Below are 17,069 nucleotides of genomic sequence, written 5' to 3'. Positions count from 1 at the left end.
TACTAAGTTTTCAAAATAGAATTGTGAAGTAGATTATTTCAAAATATTAAGTGGTCATCTGTTTCACACTTGGCATTCTTTAATCCTTTATTTTTCCTACTGAAATGACCTCTGTCATTGTCCTATAAAATAATCATGAGCATGAGCTGCTTTTCCAGAGTTTGAAAAATATTTTGAGGCCTTTCTGTTGGCTCTCCACACACCTGAATCCTAGAATTCTGACACTTAGGGCCTAATCAGAAGAATTTTAGAATAAGACACCAAGGTTAAGTTTTATGACCAAACCAAATTAATCATTTTGAATTATTTCTACATTCAGTTGATAACTAAATGCAAAATGTGGCTCCAACTTTTGATACTGGATCACTGGGAGACCTTGCAGCCTTCTTTATTTTAATCTAACAGGAGGCTTTCTCAAACTTGAATGTCATACAGATTGCCTAGAGGGTCTTGTTAAAATGCACTTCTGGGGGCGCCGGGGTGGCTCAGTGGGTTAAAACCTCTGCCTTCAGCTCACATCATCCCAGGGTCCTAGGATGGAGCCCCTCATTGGGCTCTCTGCTTGGCAAGAAGCCTGCTTCTTCCTCTCTCTCTCTCTCTCTCTCTCTCTCTCTCTCTACTTGTCTCTGCCTACTTATGATCTCTGTCAAATAAGTAAAATCTTAAAAAAAAAAAAATGCACTTCTCATCCAGAATCTGGAGGAGTTTCTGGATTTCTAATAGACTGTCTGGAGGTGCTGCTGCTTCTAGTAGCAAGGGCTTGATGTTACCTTTTAAACCATGGTAGGAAAATAAAGCTTTCAAGAAGCTTTCCATGTCTTGATTTTTATTAACATTTTCATGCTTTTCAAATGGGCTACAAAAATTAAAATGTCATTTAAATTTTAATTGTATTACTTTTTGTATTTAAGAATATAACTTTAAAAGAGCCATACTTATCAACCCCCACATTATATGAGTGACAGTGGCCCTCTTTGCAGCGTTGTTCTAGGGGATTCAGAATGAGCAGTGCTTCATGTAACTAGAATGTTCAGGCTTTTCCACAGAACTTAATTTTCCAAATACCCAAAACCTTGAATTTCAAGAAGAACATTTTCTAAAATATTATATAATTTTCTTAAGCTACTGTGTGCACTTGTTGTTCTAATGATGTAAGAGCAGTGGTTGTTCAAGGTTTTCTTGGAAAAAGGTATTGAACTGCATGTGAAATGAATAAAAGCCACAACGCCTTCTTAAGTTCTTACATCTGCTTTTTGTGCTTTGACTATTTTGTCTGTACAGATGACAATTATTAGTAGTAAAGCAGCTCATTTCCCTTTGCAATCTAATTGGTTGCTATCTGACCTGAAAGTCAGGTATGTTTGGACTAATCCTGGTCAGAAGGACCTCCCTGTTGTGGGGGCTTTCTATTGAGGCTGGTGTCTGGAAGTTCAGTAGCAGTTGAGCAGGAGAGAAATCTTTTGGTTTTATCCATATCCTGGGTAATTAGCTCAAATAGAACACATGTGCTCCTTCTTTATACCTTTCACTGCATGCTTTTTAAAAACTGGTCTCTAGATCTCTCTCTCTGGAACATTGTGTGATTTGAAAGGATGGGTAGCCCTGTGATTGGGAACACACAATAATTGTAATAAATAAGCAGCACTTCAGGGTCCTTCTAAAATGGGGATGAATAACCTTGTGGAAAGACCGTTGGTTCTCTTACACAGTCAGTCCTGTCCTGGCTTTGCAGTTTTAAGAGTGATAATGAAGACAATAAAGAGGATATTCCTTGGCTCAGTGTCACGATTTAGGGTCCAGGGATTAAAAGTTTGATTTCAGTGTGTTCTCTTCAGCAGATTATTAGTTATAATAACCATCACAGTGCATTCGTAGAGCCCTCGCTTGGTCAGGCAGTCATTATTCTGAAGACTCCTGTGCTATAAGTAGGACTGTGGCCATGAAGACTGCCTTAGGTGAAGGGCTGGGGGGACGGGGAGCAAATTTCTGCTGCACTTGAAACAAATGAGAGTAATCCAGGTAGATAAGGGTGAGATTCAGTCTCCTCACTAGTCTGTCTTTAGAAATAAATAAGCATGTGTGGCACCCGTAGCAGGTGTTTTTTCTTGCTCATCAAAGGCTAGAAATTGTTGGGGGATTCACATGCATGAAAACCACATACGTAGTAGTATATATTCTTCTGATTCAAAGGAGGGAGAACCTGTTTGCATTTTTAACTGAGCAGCATCAGAACATTTATCATTTTGAATAGCCTTATTACTGGTTTTGTGTTAGAAGTTGTGGATTATATTCTTTAAAATCATGACAAGTTAAATGTAGTCATAACATTTAGGCTGGATTTTGAGATCCTGAGCAGGGCCCATCTGACCTATTTTTAGTGAATTATAATTTTAAATGCCGATTAGCAGATTTGTGTAATTTGAATCTTACTTTTTATGTCTAAAATCTGTCTGTTTCAGTGCGGCTAAACCTACTGGTATAATCTTAGTCTAATTTAAAAGTATTTTCCGGTCTGGGACTCCTGTCAAAGATCGTCATAGGAACTAGAAAATGTTGGGAGGTAAAACGAACACATGACCTCATCTCTCTTATTTTGCACTAGACTATAACTTGCATTCAAAGAGACTGCAAAAAGAAAAACAACATTCCTTTCCATTAAGCTGTAATAAGTGTGTTATTTAGTATGGTTTTGCTATAATAATCCCTTTTAGAGGGAAGAAAGGAGGATTTTGTTTGAAGTATTTGAAACTAAATGCTGCCGGGATAAAGATTTTACTAGAAATACAGAGTAGATATCAGTTCCTACCCTTTGTTAATTGATCCTGCTTGTTTAGCTGGGGAAATAAAAAATGTACATCTACTGAAGAGAAGTCTGTGAGCACAAACTGTTCCTTTCCTGTTTGCAGATCTATTTCATAGGTTGTTTATTTTATTTAAATATACAGTAATACAGGAGACAACAGAATGCAACTGCTGTTCCTTTAATATCAGAGCTATGCACGTTACAATAGGTGTCACTGTTTTGCTTGGTCCAATCATGATTGGTGACTTCAGCTATTGGCTCCGAGCACTGGCTGTCTGACTCCATCTGCAGGGCTGTAATACCTACTCTCCTCCGATCCATTCACCACACAACTTCAGCCGGCTGAACAGACTCGCACGGCTCCAGCACATCTTGCTAACCTAATTCAGAAAACAAGCGCTACTGCTCTCTGCCTGTCATCTTCGCTCAGTCTAGCATTTTTCAGGTGATCTAGGAAACTGGGTTATTTTTATGAGCAAATAAGAGAAATAGGAATCATGATGGAGATGTATTTTGCAGACCCAGTACTGGATAAAACTTAAAGCCAGTTTCTATTCAACATAGTGAAAAGGTCACCTTGTCCGGCTGAGAAAAGAAGCAAAATAACAGCTTGTTGGTTTCTGTTAACATCTTGGCTCGTGCCAGCCTCTGTCCCTCGATGTGCGCACCAGTTTGGGATATCTAGCTGTAAAGAGAGACATACTGTACTCATGGTAGATGACAAGGAAAAGAACATGAAATGTCTCACCTTCTTCTTGATGCTTCCAGAGACGGTAAAGAATAGGTCCAAGAAAAGCTCAAAGAAGACAAATACTGGCGGTGGCGGCGGCGGCAGCAGCAGCAGCAGCAGCAGCAGCAGCAACAGCAAGTTGCCCCCAGTTTGTTATGAAATAATTACCTTGAAGACTAAAAAGAAGAAGAAGATGGCTGCTGATATATTCCCTCGTAAAAAACCAGCCAACTCCAGCAGCACCACTGTCCAACAGTACCACCAGCAGAATCTCAGTAACAACAACCTCATTCCAGCCCCAAACTGGCAGGGTCTCTATCCCACCATTAGAGAAAGGTAAGTTCCCAGCCAGCATATTTACTTTAAAAGTTTTCCTGTGTTGAAGTTTCTGTTTTGCACAACCTGTAATGTATTTTAACATAAATCTGTGTTTCCTCTTTTCCCAGAAGCTTTTTGGTAATGGAAAACTGCCTTGTATCTTTTCCAAAACAGTACAGCTGTTTTCCTCTTAGATAAAAATGTTTTTGCAAGCTGTAACATTTAAGTGACAGGCTTGTGTCCACGGACCATGGAAGGTTTGAAGATAGAAGCCTCTTTTTTGTCCTTAGTCTAATGAAAAGTTTGGATTACTTTTTGGGTTTTTGTTTTGTTTTGTTTTGTTTTAACTCTAGTTACTTCTCATGTGTTTGCAATGATCACAAACAGTTGTTTAGTTGGAATCTTTATTTGTAGTTTAACCCTGAAATTACTAAACTGTTGCTTAGCTTGTGATTCTTTCATGGGTTTTGTATGTTGGGGAGGGGTATTAAAAATGCTGGCTGCTATACATTAATGAATTGCCTCTGTTTGTAGAAATGCGGTGATGTTCAATAATGATTTGATGGCAGATGTACATTTTGTGGTTGGGCCACCAGGTGGGACTCAGCGGTTGCCAGGACACAAAGTAAGCAACAGCTGCATTACTGGTTTAGTCCTGAGATTTACAAAGAGGGACCCTCTTCATAAGCCTGAAACTTGGTTGGGGTGGGCAGCTTGCCGATGGCAGGCAGTACGTGTTTCAGCCATCACAGAGAAGGCAAAGCCTCTCCAAAGGGTCTTGGCCACGCTTAATTTTTTTTTCTTTGTTTCTTTCTAGCCTGCTTTACATCCCACACAAAAACATGCCCTCTCAACTTTCCAGTCCTGGGAAGTTGTTGCGACAGGTTAGGAAAGTCATGTTTACTCTTCCCCTAGAAATTGGTTCTGTAAGCTTTTATTTGATTTATTTATTTTGTAATGAGGGAACTTAGACATTAATCTCTTAAAGCCTTGAGGTAATTAGCGGCATAAAGACTGGCTTGCTTGAGCATCTATCTTCTGCTTTCACAGCAAGATACACACTGTACCTTGGCTTTGAAGAAAGAGCAGGTGTAGGTGCTCCATGTCCACCAAACCTGATTGTTCAGAGTTGTTTTTCTGGACTGATTTGCTGAAAATGCTTTCAGTTTAGTGCATGAAATAAGATTTCCCTTTCTCCACAGTATGTTTTAGCTGTTGGGAGCTCTGTGTTCCATGCAATGTTTTACGGAGAACTTGCTGAGGACAAAGATGAAATCCGTATACCAGATGTCGAACCTGCTGCTTTTCTCGCTATGCTGAAGTAAGCATCGTTCATTTGTTTAGAAGAGTTTGTTTATGCTCTGTTTGTACTCTGCTGGTTTCTCAGTTAAATATAAGAAAAGGAGACTTATGAAGAAAGAGGGTGCTGCTTACCTTGTAAATGTTTTTGGAGAAAACTTATGTGCATTTTCAGGGGAAAGCATGTGGAACTGTGCAGGCATCTATAATACACCTTGGCATGGGATTTGGGAGCAAGTGACATGGATAGTGATTTGATTTTTAACGACTCACAGTCAAAGAAAAATCACTTTCTTGTGTAGGATTATCTGATTGCGCATGTTCTCTCTGACAGCATTGTGTATGAAGAAGTGTCCAAAGACATAAATTATATTTTTGTTTCACAAATTTTGTTTCACAATTTGAAGTACCACTAGTTAAGAGATTTCTCAGTTTTTTAGGAGTTCCTGTTTCCTCTTGGTAAATGTAAAAGTTACTGTGTTAAAATAATCTGGTCTTTGCCTATATGTACATGTGCATACCCTTATATAAAATCAGATACCATTTCTCAAAAGATAAAGCATTTGCATTTGATGGTAGAGGAGACATTTTGAGAGAGATGAATAGTTTTCTATAGTTTTATATGTATTTTAACAGGAAGACTTTAATTAATAATATACAAATGTGAAGCTGTAAGATATATGCTTATTTAAAAAATAGTTTTTTGTCTCATGGGTCTTTTTTAAACTCCATTACGTGTTGACTAGCTAAATAGAGTCTACTCCTCTGATGTGCACTGCTGCTGGACAGTGATAGTCTACTCTGTGATTAACCTGTAGTGATTATTTTAAATAACGTTTTATGATTTTTGTTAAATCCTTCTTCTAGCACACCAAGTATACGCAGAGTTCAAGGTTGTCTACTTCTGTGGGGATTTAGGTTCCCTGGAAAAAAAATCTTTGTTTAAAAAATATCATTCTGTGTGTCAACAAGTTGGATGATAATTGGACGATAACCCCACAAATGGTTAAAAGGTTGCAATATATTTATTGTCTGCTCCTATTGAAAAATACGTACTGCAGTTAGCTGTAGAAAAAGTATTCAATTCTTTATTTATGTTGTAGTTTTGAAATCTAATTGCTTCTGACTGAAAGTTTCACAGTGGGAAATAGGGAAATTAAAGATAAGTGAGCATGTGAAGTATCAAAAGGTAAACTAACTCATCACTTTGAAGCAACCAACACTCTAATCTTTTAGAGATAAATGTACAGAAACCAATTTTAGCTTTGTTTTTTTTTTTTTGTTTTGTTTTCTTTTCTTTTCCGATCACGTCAGCTTTGTGTACTTGACATTTCGGTCTCAGAGGAGAGCACTAACACTAGTTCAGCATTGGGACTGCACTGCAGTCCAGTGGAGTGTTGTGTTGTTTCAGCCAGAGAGATTCATGGTGAGGAAACACAAGTAAGAATTACAGAACTACATTTCACCCGAGTCATTTGAGTTGCATCTTTTCTTACAAATATATCACCTAGAATATATCTCAATACAGCTTTTTAAAATTATACATGTAGCCCAACAGCAGTCGTAAGAATCAGAAGTGTAATAAGGTGCTGTTTGCTGTCGGGCCATAGTTGATCAGGACTGCACTGTTGCCAGGGCTGATGGAGGCCAGGTTTTCCAGACAGCTGTGTTGTATGGCTGAGGAGTCGGTATTCCTAGAAAGGGAGTCATCAAGAGAAAGGGAAGACCGCTCACTTGACAGTTCCAGGGTCAGAGCAGCACTGAGCTTCCAGTATTTTGTGAGTGCATCTTGGCCAGTGGTATATGGCTCAGCCTATCAGAAGAGAAAGAGCTTCCTGGGAGCAAAAATGAAGGTTTCATTTGTGATTGTGGACATTTTTCTTCTTGTTATCACTGTGGGCTTTTTAACTTCCTTTGCAAAAGCCATTGCTAATCTTTTGTTACGTGTGTTTAGTTACTATAGTAACTAAAGTAAAACTTCACAGCAAGTAGCTAAACACCTTAGCTTTGACTGGAAAAAATTAAAAGTTAAGTTTTATCACTATGTATTTTTCACCCATATGTAGTTCTCACTGAACTCTTGTACTCATCCGTGGCTATCTAAAAGAAGCAGGTGATTTTTGCTTTTATGTACCATCTTGGGAGACTGCCACCATCTCCCCAAATCACCAAGGAGTGTTTTATCTCCTGACATAGAGATACTTCACAGAATCATAAAAATAGTGCATATTTGGGCTTTCTTGCTTTTGTCTTTTAATTAAATATATTCAGAAATAGTACATTCTTTAATTCTGAAGGTAGAAGAAATGTATGGGGGAGAGAAGAAAGAATTTAGAGTTAAAAAAAAAAATCCAGATGCAAAGCCTATGTTGTATCTGGAAGATAATGTTGAAATCCATATATGATAGTGTATTTAGAACTACTTGAAAAATATCTTTCTTAATCTCAGGTTTTATTTTGTGTTTAGGAAAAATTCAGGTCTTGGTTAACAAGAATTAAGATGTAAATCATTGCTAACGTGGTATTAAAGGCATTTGTTCCTTTTTTTTTTTTAAGATTTTATTTATTTATTTGACAGAGATCACAAGGAGGCAGAGAGGCGGGCAGTGGGGGGGAGGGGGGAGCAGGCTCCCTGCTGAGCACAGAGCCCCATGCAGGCCTCAGTCCCAGGACCCTGGGATCATGACCTGAGCTGAAGGCAGAGGCTTTAACCCACTGAGCCACCCAGGTACCCCTAAAGGCATTTGTTTCTATTTGAATATATGAAAATTTAAAAAATAAAACTATGTATATGTATTTATGCATATAGAAAGAGAGCTTTTGAAACATAAGAATTATTCTTTTTTAAATATTTATTTATTTGAATGAGAGAGAGAGAGTATGAGGGGTGTAGGGAGTGACAGACTCCCTTCTCAGCAGGGAGCCAGGACATGGGGCTTTCCAGGCTAAATCTCAGGACCCCTGGATCACGACCCGAGCCAAAGACAGATGTTTAACTGACTGAGCCACCCTGGCACCCCAGAGATTATTATTTGATTAAATATAATATGGCATATTTAATAGAAATTTTGTCCTTTTTTGGTTGTTTTTTGCTAATACTAACTCCGATACACAGTTTTTTGTGTTTTGGTTTTTTTTTTTCTTTTTTCCAAACAGTTCTAGTATCTTCTCTTTTTTGAGAAGACATTGAATGCAGGTTATAAAGTAAAAGCTAGAATGGTAATACAAAGTAAATGTCTTTAATTATACAAACTTACTGCTGAGTTGAAATATTAATAATTTATGAATATACTTCAGATGTTTCTTTAATCCCTAATCATTTTTGTAATAACTGTCACATAAGATGATTTTCTTGGAACTAACTTGAAAGTAGTTGCATCTTTTCTTGCTAGACACGCTCATTTTGTGAAAGTTCCATTTATGTGCTGGGTGCTCTCTTTCAGATATATCTATTGTGATGAAATTGACTTGGCTGCTGACACAGTGCTGGCCACTCTTTACGCTGCCAAAAAGTACATTGTCCCTCACCTCGCCAGAGCCTGCGTTAATTTCCTGGAGACCAGCCTGAGCGCCAAGAACGCCTGTGTGCTCCTCTCCCAGAGCTGTCTGTTTGAGGAGCCAGACCTGACCCAGCGTTGCTGGGAGGTGATCGATGCCCAGGCCGAGTTAGCTCTCAAGTCTGAGGGATTCTGCGATATCGACTTCCAAACTCTAGAAAGTATCCTCCGCAGGGAAACTCTGAATGCCAAAGAAATTGTGGTTTTTGAGGCAGCACTCAACTGGGCCGAAGTGGAATGCCAGCGACAAGATCTGGCTCTGAGCATTGAGAATAAGCGCAAGGTCCTGGGAAAGGCACTCTACTTGATCCGCATCCCCACGATGGCCCTGGATGATTTTGCAAATGGTGCTGCCCAGTCTGGAGTTCTGACTCTCAATGAGACCAATGACATTTTCCTCTGGTACACTGCAGCCAAAAAACCCGAGCTGCAGTTTGTGAGTAAAGCCCGCAAGGGCCTCGTCCCCCAGCGCTGTCACCGTTTCCAGTCCTGTGCCTATCGGAGCAACCAGTGGCGTTACCGGGGCCGCTGTGACAGCATCCAGTTTGCGGTTGATAAGAGAGTGTTCATTGCCGGCTTTGGGCTCTACGGCTCCAGCTGCGGCTCTGCAGAGTACAGCGCCAAGATCGAACTCAAGCGGCAGGGCGTCGTTCTGGGGCAGAACTTGAGCAAGTACTTCTCAGACGGCTCCAGCAACACCTTCCCTGTGTGGTTCGAGTACCCGGTGCAGATTGAGCCGGACACCTTCTACACAGCCAGCGTGATACTGGACGGCAATGAACTCAGCTACTTCGGACAGGAAGGCATGACGGAAGTTCAGTGTGGCAAGGTGACTGTCCAGTTCCAGTGCTCCTCGGATAGCACCAATGGCACTGGGGTGCAGGGCGGGCAGATCCCTGAACTCATATTCTATGCTTGAAAACCCCTCCCGAAGCGGTGTGAGCTCTGAGGTGCACATCTGGTTCCCACTTGCTTGATGCTTAGCTCATCTGCAGAGATGTGATCAGCGCAGGTAATTCGTAATGAATGAAGCTATAGGCAGTTTCTCATTTCTTTCAACCTTTTAATTATGTACAGGCAAAAGCGCGGCATTCAGCTTCTAACTATATGCTTAAAAGAGCCAAGTTCTTATCAAGACTTTGTGGTTTTTAGAGTTCGTCTATACACCTGGAGAGAATTTGTGCTCTTTTCCAACTGCCCCACTGACCTCCCAGTTTTGTCCCTCTTAAAACTTTCTAGATCACCTTGAATTTCCTTTAGGGTTTTATTTTGACAAATAGAAATAAAGACTTTAAAATGATAATCAAAAGAGTTATTTTTAAAGAGAACCCTTATCCCCCCCGCCCCTGCAAATTACAGGTAAACCTCAGTGCACAATTTTGAAAGAAGTTTTCCTTCGTAATAAGTAATAATTTAGAAAGTAGGCAATAGTTATGTTTAGCTCTTATTTTACTTCATTTTAAATATTTTACTCTGGGCATTATTTTTTTCTTAAATCCTAAATTCATACGGTTGTTAAATGTTAAACACTGCAAAGTATCCATGTAAAATAGGAGAACAGGAAATTGGATATTTGCTTAGGCTATGACTTATACTACAACCAGGTTCTTATTCTTTTAGTTTAGGAGACAAGCCTGCAATACAGACACGTCTTTTAGAACTAACTAAATTACACATTTTTATTGTCAATAGGGAAAAATCACAGGCCTATTAATTTAAACTAAAACAGCTTATAAAGGAAACTTTAAAAAGTCCCATTCTACCAATAGTTTATTCAATGGCATAATAGAATACACGTTTGAAAAAGCCAGTCTTTTCCCCACTTTGCTTCTGATCCCCACTGTTTGCTTGTTTTTATGTTATACTGTATGGAATCTTTAATCCCTTTTTCCCATGAAAAGAGGACCAAACAATTCTTCAGATGTGTGGAATAACCACTAGTTTTGTAGCACTACACGTTAATATAATAAGATACTTTTATTCATTGATTTTTCTTTTATTTTAATTCCAAAATACACTTTACCTGATCTGCTTTGACCACATACTATCTTCTTCGTTACTTATAGTTATGTCCTGTTCCTAGACTGCTAGAATTTGGCCTTTGGCCATTGTAAAGTGCCAATATATGCCTGCAGGGTTTTTAAAAAAAAAAAAAAAAAAGTCTGGAGCGATACACTTGATGGTACCTAATATTCACTGCATCAGCATCACATCCAGCCCTCTTATTTGTACATGGTTCGTGCAAACAAAGGAGGGAAAAGCTCATCTCAAAATTCTCCTTCAGTGATGGCTTGTGATGGTTTAGTGCCTGTGACCCTGGTAGTGTCCAATTTGTTCACTTCCAGTTAAAGTATCCATGTGTTTCTGGGCAGTTTTTCTGCTCACTGTGATCCTGAGATGGCTTCCCCCACCACCCAGAGTGTGGTCCCTGGCCACCTCCTTCTCCTGCTCTGCAGGTCCCTAGCTGACTTGTCTGGAGCCAGGGGTTAGTCCTGGGGTGGGCGGGTGTGTGCGCGTTGTGGGCGTCTGTGCACGTCCATGTGCATGCAAGTGTGTTTGCCAACTCAGGAATTGTCTCCTCCCTGCCTGGCCAGTAAGAGGTGGGACAGAAATGGTCCCCCTGCTGGACCTAGCAAGGCCCTGGGAAGTGACTACCCTTAACTGATTTCACTGTGCTTCTGGGCCACCTTTTCCCCCATAGACTTGGGCTTGTTGCTTTTGGCCAGCTTCCCTGGTGGAGGAGAACACTGGATTATGGGAAATGTATTAATCATGTTTGCCATTACCTATGGCTGTTAGCATAGGTGATCAAAAGCTGTTACTGGTGATTATAGATGAGTACTCCCAGGACAACTTTCCAAAATTACCTAACAATTATTTCTTGTTAGGAAGATGACAGAGAGTAGTTATGTCAAAGTATCTATGAAATAAAGGTTATGTTTTCAATTTAAAAAATACTTCTATAAAGGATTTTGCTTTTAAATTATGATTAAACATTTCAGTAACTCATAGCTACCATGCAAATTGGTAGGCTGTATACCTGGTTAGAAGGCACTCATTTTTAAGCCAGAGGAGAAGAAACTTGATTTAGCACTAATGTCATCATCTCAGATTGTTGATGTGGGTGTGTTGAGTGAAGATTGTTCAATCGGTAACATTCACTGTCAGTGTTCTTGTTAGCAAGATGCCCTCCACGTGGGTAGGGAACTGCTGTGGGGGGAAAGCTGAAGGAGATCCTGTACACTGGGGGTATGAGAGCTTGGTTTTATGTTAATTACCATTAGCTAAAAAAGAAAAGACACATCTACCACCTGATTGGCTGGTGCTGAGAGCTGTGGGTTAAATTTGAAAACTGTATTTAGAATAAGAAATTTTGTATTTTAAATCCTATTCTCCCTTTTGCATTTTCAACAACATGGAATGAAAGCTAATGTGCTTGCTTTATTTTCTTCAGTAATCTCGAATTTTGTAGCTTTTAAAACTAGAAACCATTGTTCTGACAAGGCAGGCAACTCTTGTGTATAAACACAACTTTATTAAACAGAATATTCTGTAGATGCTTTTCCCAATATATCTGGCAGTCTTTGTTGTTGTTCATACTGGGGATAAAGGGGAACTAGGCTAGCGGTTCTAATGTAACATTCTTTAAGCATATCTTAATATAGTATTTAAGTAAATGGTCTAATTTCTACATAATTATTGCACTGAACTGTCTTTTTTTTTTTTTTTTAAGGTGTTAAAATAAGCTCGGCTAATTCAAGACACTGGTCACTTGTGCATCAGAGTGCTTGAATTTAGTAGCTTACAGCATTATTTATGAAGGAAAAATATATAAATATGAAGTACCTCATGTTGAATGTTATTGTACTGTATTTTTAATGTAACAGTGCAGATCTTGTTAGACACATGAATGTGTATAATCATGTTAAAAGCAAATAAAAATAAAATTGGTTCATAGATTTGTTTTCCTTAGCATTTTTGTAGGTCCCTTGAAACAGTAAAAAATCCATTCTGGCACTTTTGGTGCCACTACATTTTACAGAGATGGTTTTGCAGGAGTATTTGTTTGCTAAGTATTCACATATCTTTGATCCCTAAAGATGTAAAAATTTGAGGCAAAAGCATAAGAGAACAATGAATATGTTAATCAATTGCATTGTTCAAAGCCTGACTGTGACGTTAATGAGAGGAAGTGAATGGGTGCGTTTATATTCCCTATATGGAACCCATGCTTTGCTGGCATTCTGATGCTATAGTTGCTCACATGTCTGTGGATCTGGCTGTACTAAGGGGGTGTGGATACATCCAGCTTTAGATGTAACCCGTGCTGCTTGTTCCTGCTGTGTTATAATAGCTTAAGTCTCTGAATGAAAAAAATAAATATGGGAATTTTGAATATAATTTTTATGTGTTCAACGAGTTTTCCATTATATTTGCCCATATTGAGTAATATATACACACACATAGGCACACATACTTGTACATAATTCATATACATGTACATATATTTTTTTCTCTGCAGTTTTCTGTTGGTTTTATACTAGAGTTTATCATGAAACCCTATATATTTGTCTAATCACTTTATCTGCTCAGCTTCTGTAGCATACCTACTCAGAGGATTTTTGGAATTATTCCAGAGAATAAAAAAAACTGGAAATTTCTTTCTAATCAGCTTAATTACAGATACAACTTAAATTGCAAAGGTCTTTAATCCAGGAAAGTCAGCTGTTTTCTCTGTTGCTAGTTAAACTTAATCCCCATATGCTTGTTTTCAATATCCCCAAACAGTTGGAGATGATACTCTTTCTTTGTTGGCATCCAGGATCAACATGTCATGGAAATTATATTCTTTTCCCTGTGGGCTCTGGCTTGCCTACAAAAGCCATGAACTTAAACTTAGGAAAAAACAGAAACTGAGGAACTAAGTCATATGAAATGTGGAGGCCAAAACAAGCAAGTGGCCCTGAAAACCTGTGCTTACGCTAAGTGTTTATTAGAATAGGACTCTGGGCGCCTTTGAGATGTGTCAGTGAAAGTTGACTACACTTTCAATTTCCAGTTAATACATTTCAACATTTTTTTCTGAGCCATTTACATTTATTGACCAACTACTCCCTTTGGTCAACACTTCATTGAGTGTTATCCTCCATTTAAAAAAAATATATCCTCTAACAAAACTAAAATCTGGGGAAATGTTTCTAAAATAAAATTTCCTCACTTATCTCTATAACCACTGTAAGTACTGGTGAAAAGACCTTCTCTATCAAGATACTGTCCTATGGGTGAGATGGAAGTATTTGTGAGGCAAGGTTGAAGATGGTGGTTGACCCTGTCATGCACCAAGCCACACCTTTGGGTGGCACTGCACCTTTGGGTGCAGTTCTCACGTGGGCATCTCTCATCTGCTGCCTCTTTAAAGCCTTTTTAAGGAGGGAGTGAGGCAGGGGAAGTAAAATTGCCACCAATGCCAACCCTAACTATCCTATGACCCTTGTTTTCTATCTGCTTGTTCATGCTGATGTCCATCGGATGGCCGTTTTACTAGCAGATGCTATTTTATACTCTGCCATCTATAGAGTCCTTAACCTCAAGATAAATAGTTAAACAAAACACCTGCTCTTTACTTTGTTTAATCTATACTTTAAACAATTCTGGGTACTGATGGGATTCAAGTTATCTGTTCAACTACCAACCCTTCAGTGTTCATTTATCCCAGCTACTTTCTCTTTAAGGTGGTTTGGTAGTAACGAGTCCAACTGCTATGAAGGAAGGAGGGCCTGTGTGTTAGACTTCAAGAACGGTGTCTTTTTTTTTTTTTCCCCTTTGTGGAACAATAGTACTGAAAATTATTTCAAAATTCAGGAATTTTTTGTTGTTGTTGTTTATTTATGATGGTGAGCAGCTTATATTTAACAAGCTATGTCTTACATCAGTTTGTTTTAGAGGAGTAAAATTACACCTGAAAAAAGTTGAAAAACAAGTCCTACAAGTAGCCTTCTTAATTTTAGCATGAAGTGCTGCAAGAAAGCTTTCCAAGCAGCAGATAGCATAAAGACTGTTGCGAGAAACCAGAGAATCTGAGATATTTTGATATGTAGCAGTCTTTACCGTAGCTGTGCAATTTGCATTTTTCTTCCTAAACTACTATATTCAAAAAATAGTCAAAGAGGACAATTTAAGGAAAGCTACAAATAATCTTTCAGAGCTTGAAACAGAGGGTACCACCTTCTGCTGTACAGTAGAATACGTAAAAATGTACTTTTGAGAGAGACTCTGTTCATTTTTGTGCTTCTCTTGATCAGCCCTAAACTTCAGATTTTAAACTTTAAATATTTCAGTGCCCCTTAGAATAGTGCCAAAACAAACAGTACACCTGAGTCCTAGCCAATTCAAAATTAAAGACAAATTCCAATTCCAAGAATACTTGGAGGCATTGGTGGACTCAGTGTTTCCTAGATCAAAGACCTAAGGTTTAATGAATCAATGGATTGACCCAATGTTTGTTCACCCATTCATCATTTATTGATCCTTTGCTTTATCCCAGTCAGTAAGAGATCTTGGGGAGTCAGAGACCCAGTAATGTGGTATGTGCTCTCAAAAGATCCAGGGCAGTGCTGTTCTGCCCTTAGCATGCAGAAGAATCATGATTTGCCAAGCTCTATCTCCAGAAAATCTGATTGGGTGGGTCTGAGGTGGAGCCTGAGAAACTGCACATCAACAGGCTTCCATAGGCTGCTGCCGCCATCTGTCCTTCCCATTTTGAGGGGCTCATACAGGGTAGGAGAGGAATACCTCGGCTCCTCCTAGTGCAAGCATGGCAGAGGGCATCCAGATCAGTGGAAGAAGAGGTAATGTTGAGATGGGTTTTGAAGGATGCATTAGAATTATCTAGTGAAGAGGTTGGCGATGCCAACCGAGGGAGCAGGGGGAGCAAAGGGAATCCCAGAGAGAAACAGAGCAGCAAACAGCTCAGTGTGGCTTAAGCAAAGGAACATGTGGAGGAACGAGGCCACTTACTCTGCACCAACTGTGGAGCCAGGTAACGAACTGGACCACCAGTACACAAAGCATATCATCTGCTAGGCTGAATATCTGGCTTTTATCACAGAATGAGCCAGTGACATGAAAGAGATTTGAGATAGAGCAGAAAACAGCTTTTCATTACAGAAACATCTTTCTGAACTCTGGGAAGTATAAACTGGGTCAGAAGTAATTAGGGCTGGGCTGTGAGTAATGCAAATGAAGACCAAAGGGGGCCAGGAAATGTTTTTTTGTTTTTGTTTTTGTTTTTAGTATGTTATGTTAGTTACCACACGGTACATCATTAGTTTTTGATGTGTTTCATGATTTTATTGTTTGCATATAACACTCCGTGCAATCCATTCTCTCCTTAATTCCCATCACTAGGCTCATCCATCCCTCCACCGCCCTCCCCTCTGAAACCCTCAGTTTGTTTCTTGGAGTTCACAGTCTCTCATGGTTCATCTTCCCCTCCAATTTCTCCCTCTTCTTTTTTCCCTTCCTTCTCCTAATGTTGTCCTTGCTATTCCTTATGTTCCTCAAATAAGTGAAAGCATATGATAATTGACTTTCTCTGCTTGACTTATTTCACTTAGCATAATCTCCTCCAGTTCTGTCCATGTTGATACAAAAGTTGGGTATTCGTCCTTTTAATGGCTGAGTAATACTCCATTGTGTATATGTATAGACCATATACATATGATCCATTCGTCTGTTGAAGGGCATCTTGGTTCTTTCCATAGTTTGGCGACTGTGGCCATTGCTGCTATGAACATGGGGGTACGGATGGCACTTCTTTTCACTACATCTGTATCTTTGGGGTAAATACCCAGTAGTGCAATTGCTGGATCATAGGGTAGTTCTATTTTTAATTTTTTGAGGAACCTCCCCATTGTTTTCCAAAGTGGCTGCACCAACTTGCATTCCCACAAACAGTGGGGCCAGGGAATGGAGAGAATGGCAAAGATTCTAGAAATGTGGAAGGGTGGTCCCCAGTGTGCATTGGTTGTAGCATTCAGTTAAAGGAGGGCTTGGTGAAGAAGGAATGCCTTGCCTTGCATTTCTCCTAAAGGAGAACAAAAGTTTGCTTTGTTTTGTTTTGTTTTGCTCTACCTTCCTCTGTAGAGAATTGGTCTATAGATAACCACCCTTGATTCTAAGATTCTTTTAGGAAGAAGGGAAAAACAGCAAACATCGTATACTGGTTAAGAATACCGCTGAGCAAGGCTACAGGGCTCTGGCTGTGTGTGACTCCAGGCAAGTCACTTAACCTCTCTGAACCTCAGTTTGCTCAAGAAAGAGGGCAGTAATAACAGGGATTTCCTCAAACAGGAAGTGCCAT

At 39.4% G+C, this 17,069-nt stretch overlaps 1 protein-coding gene across 4 annotated transcripts in view; it reads left to right on the top strand.

Annotated features, from left to right (window-relative positions):
- Nucleotides 1-13,108, top strand: part of BTBD3 (BTB domain containing 3) — a 35,243-nt gene extending 22,135 nt beyond the window's left edge. For 2 of the 4 annotated variants that reach the window (XM_045086001.1, XM_013057096.2), the window contains exons 2-5: nucleotides 3,572-3,869; nucleotides 4,386-4,476; nucleotides 5,054-5,172; nucleotides 8,594-13,108. In XM_045086001.1, the coding sequence (XP_044941936.1) occupies nucleotides 3,727-3,869; nucleotides 4,386-4,476; nucleotides 5,054-5,172; nucleotides 8,594-9,626 (1,386 nt within the window). In that variant the 5' untranslated portion in view covers nucleotides 3,572-3,726 and the 3' untranslated portion in view covers nucleotides 9,627-13,108. Of the gene's footprint in view, nucleotides 1-2,945; nucleotides 3,870-4,385; nucleotides 4,477-5,053; nucleotides 5,173-8,593 lie in introns of those variants that run through there. The other 2 variants (XM_004754212.3, XM_013057095.2) reach the window with 2 other exon arrangements.
- The last annotated feature ends 3,961 nt before the right edge of the window (nucleotides 13,109-17,069 follow it).

The sequence above is a fragment of the Mustela putorius genome, unplaced genomic scaffold (assembly GCF_011764305.1).
Source record: "Mustela putorius furo isolate JIRA1106 unplaced genomic scaffold, ASM1176430v1.1 tig00000874_pilon_pilon_pilon, whole genome shotgun sequence".
NCBI lineage: Eukaryota > Metazoa > Chordata > Mammalia > Carnivora > Mustelidae > Mustela > Mustela putorius.
Note: the sequence above shows the minus strand (reverse complement) of the source record. Positions and strands in the feature narration are given on the sequence as shown.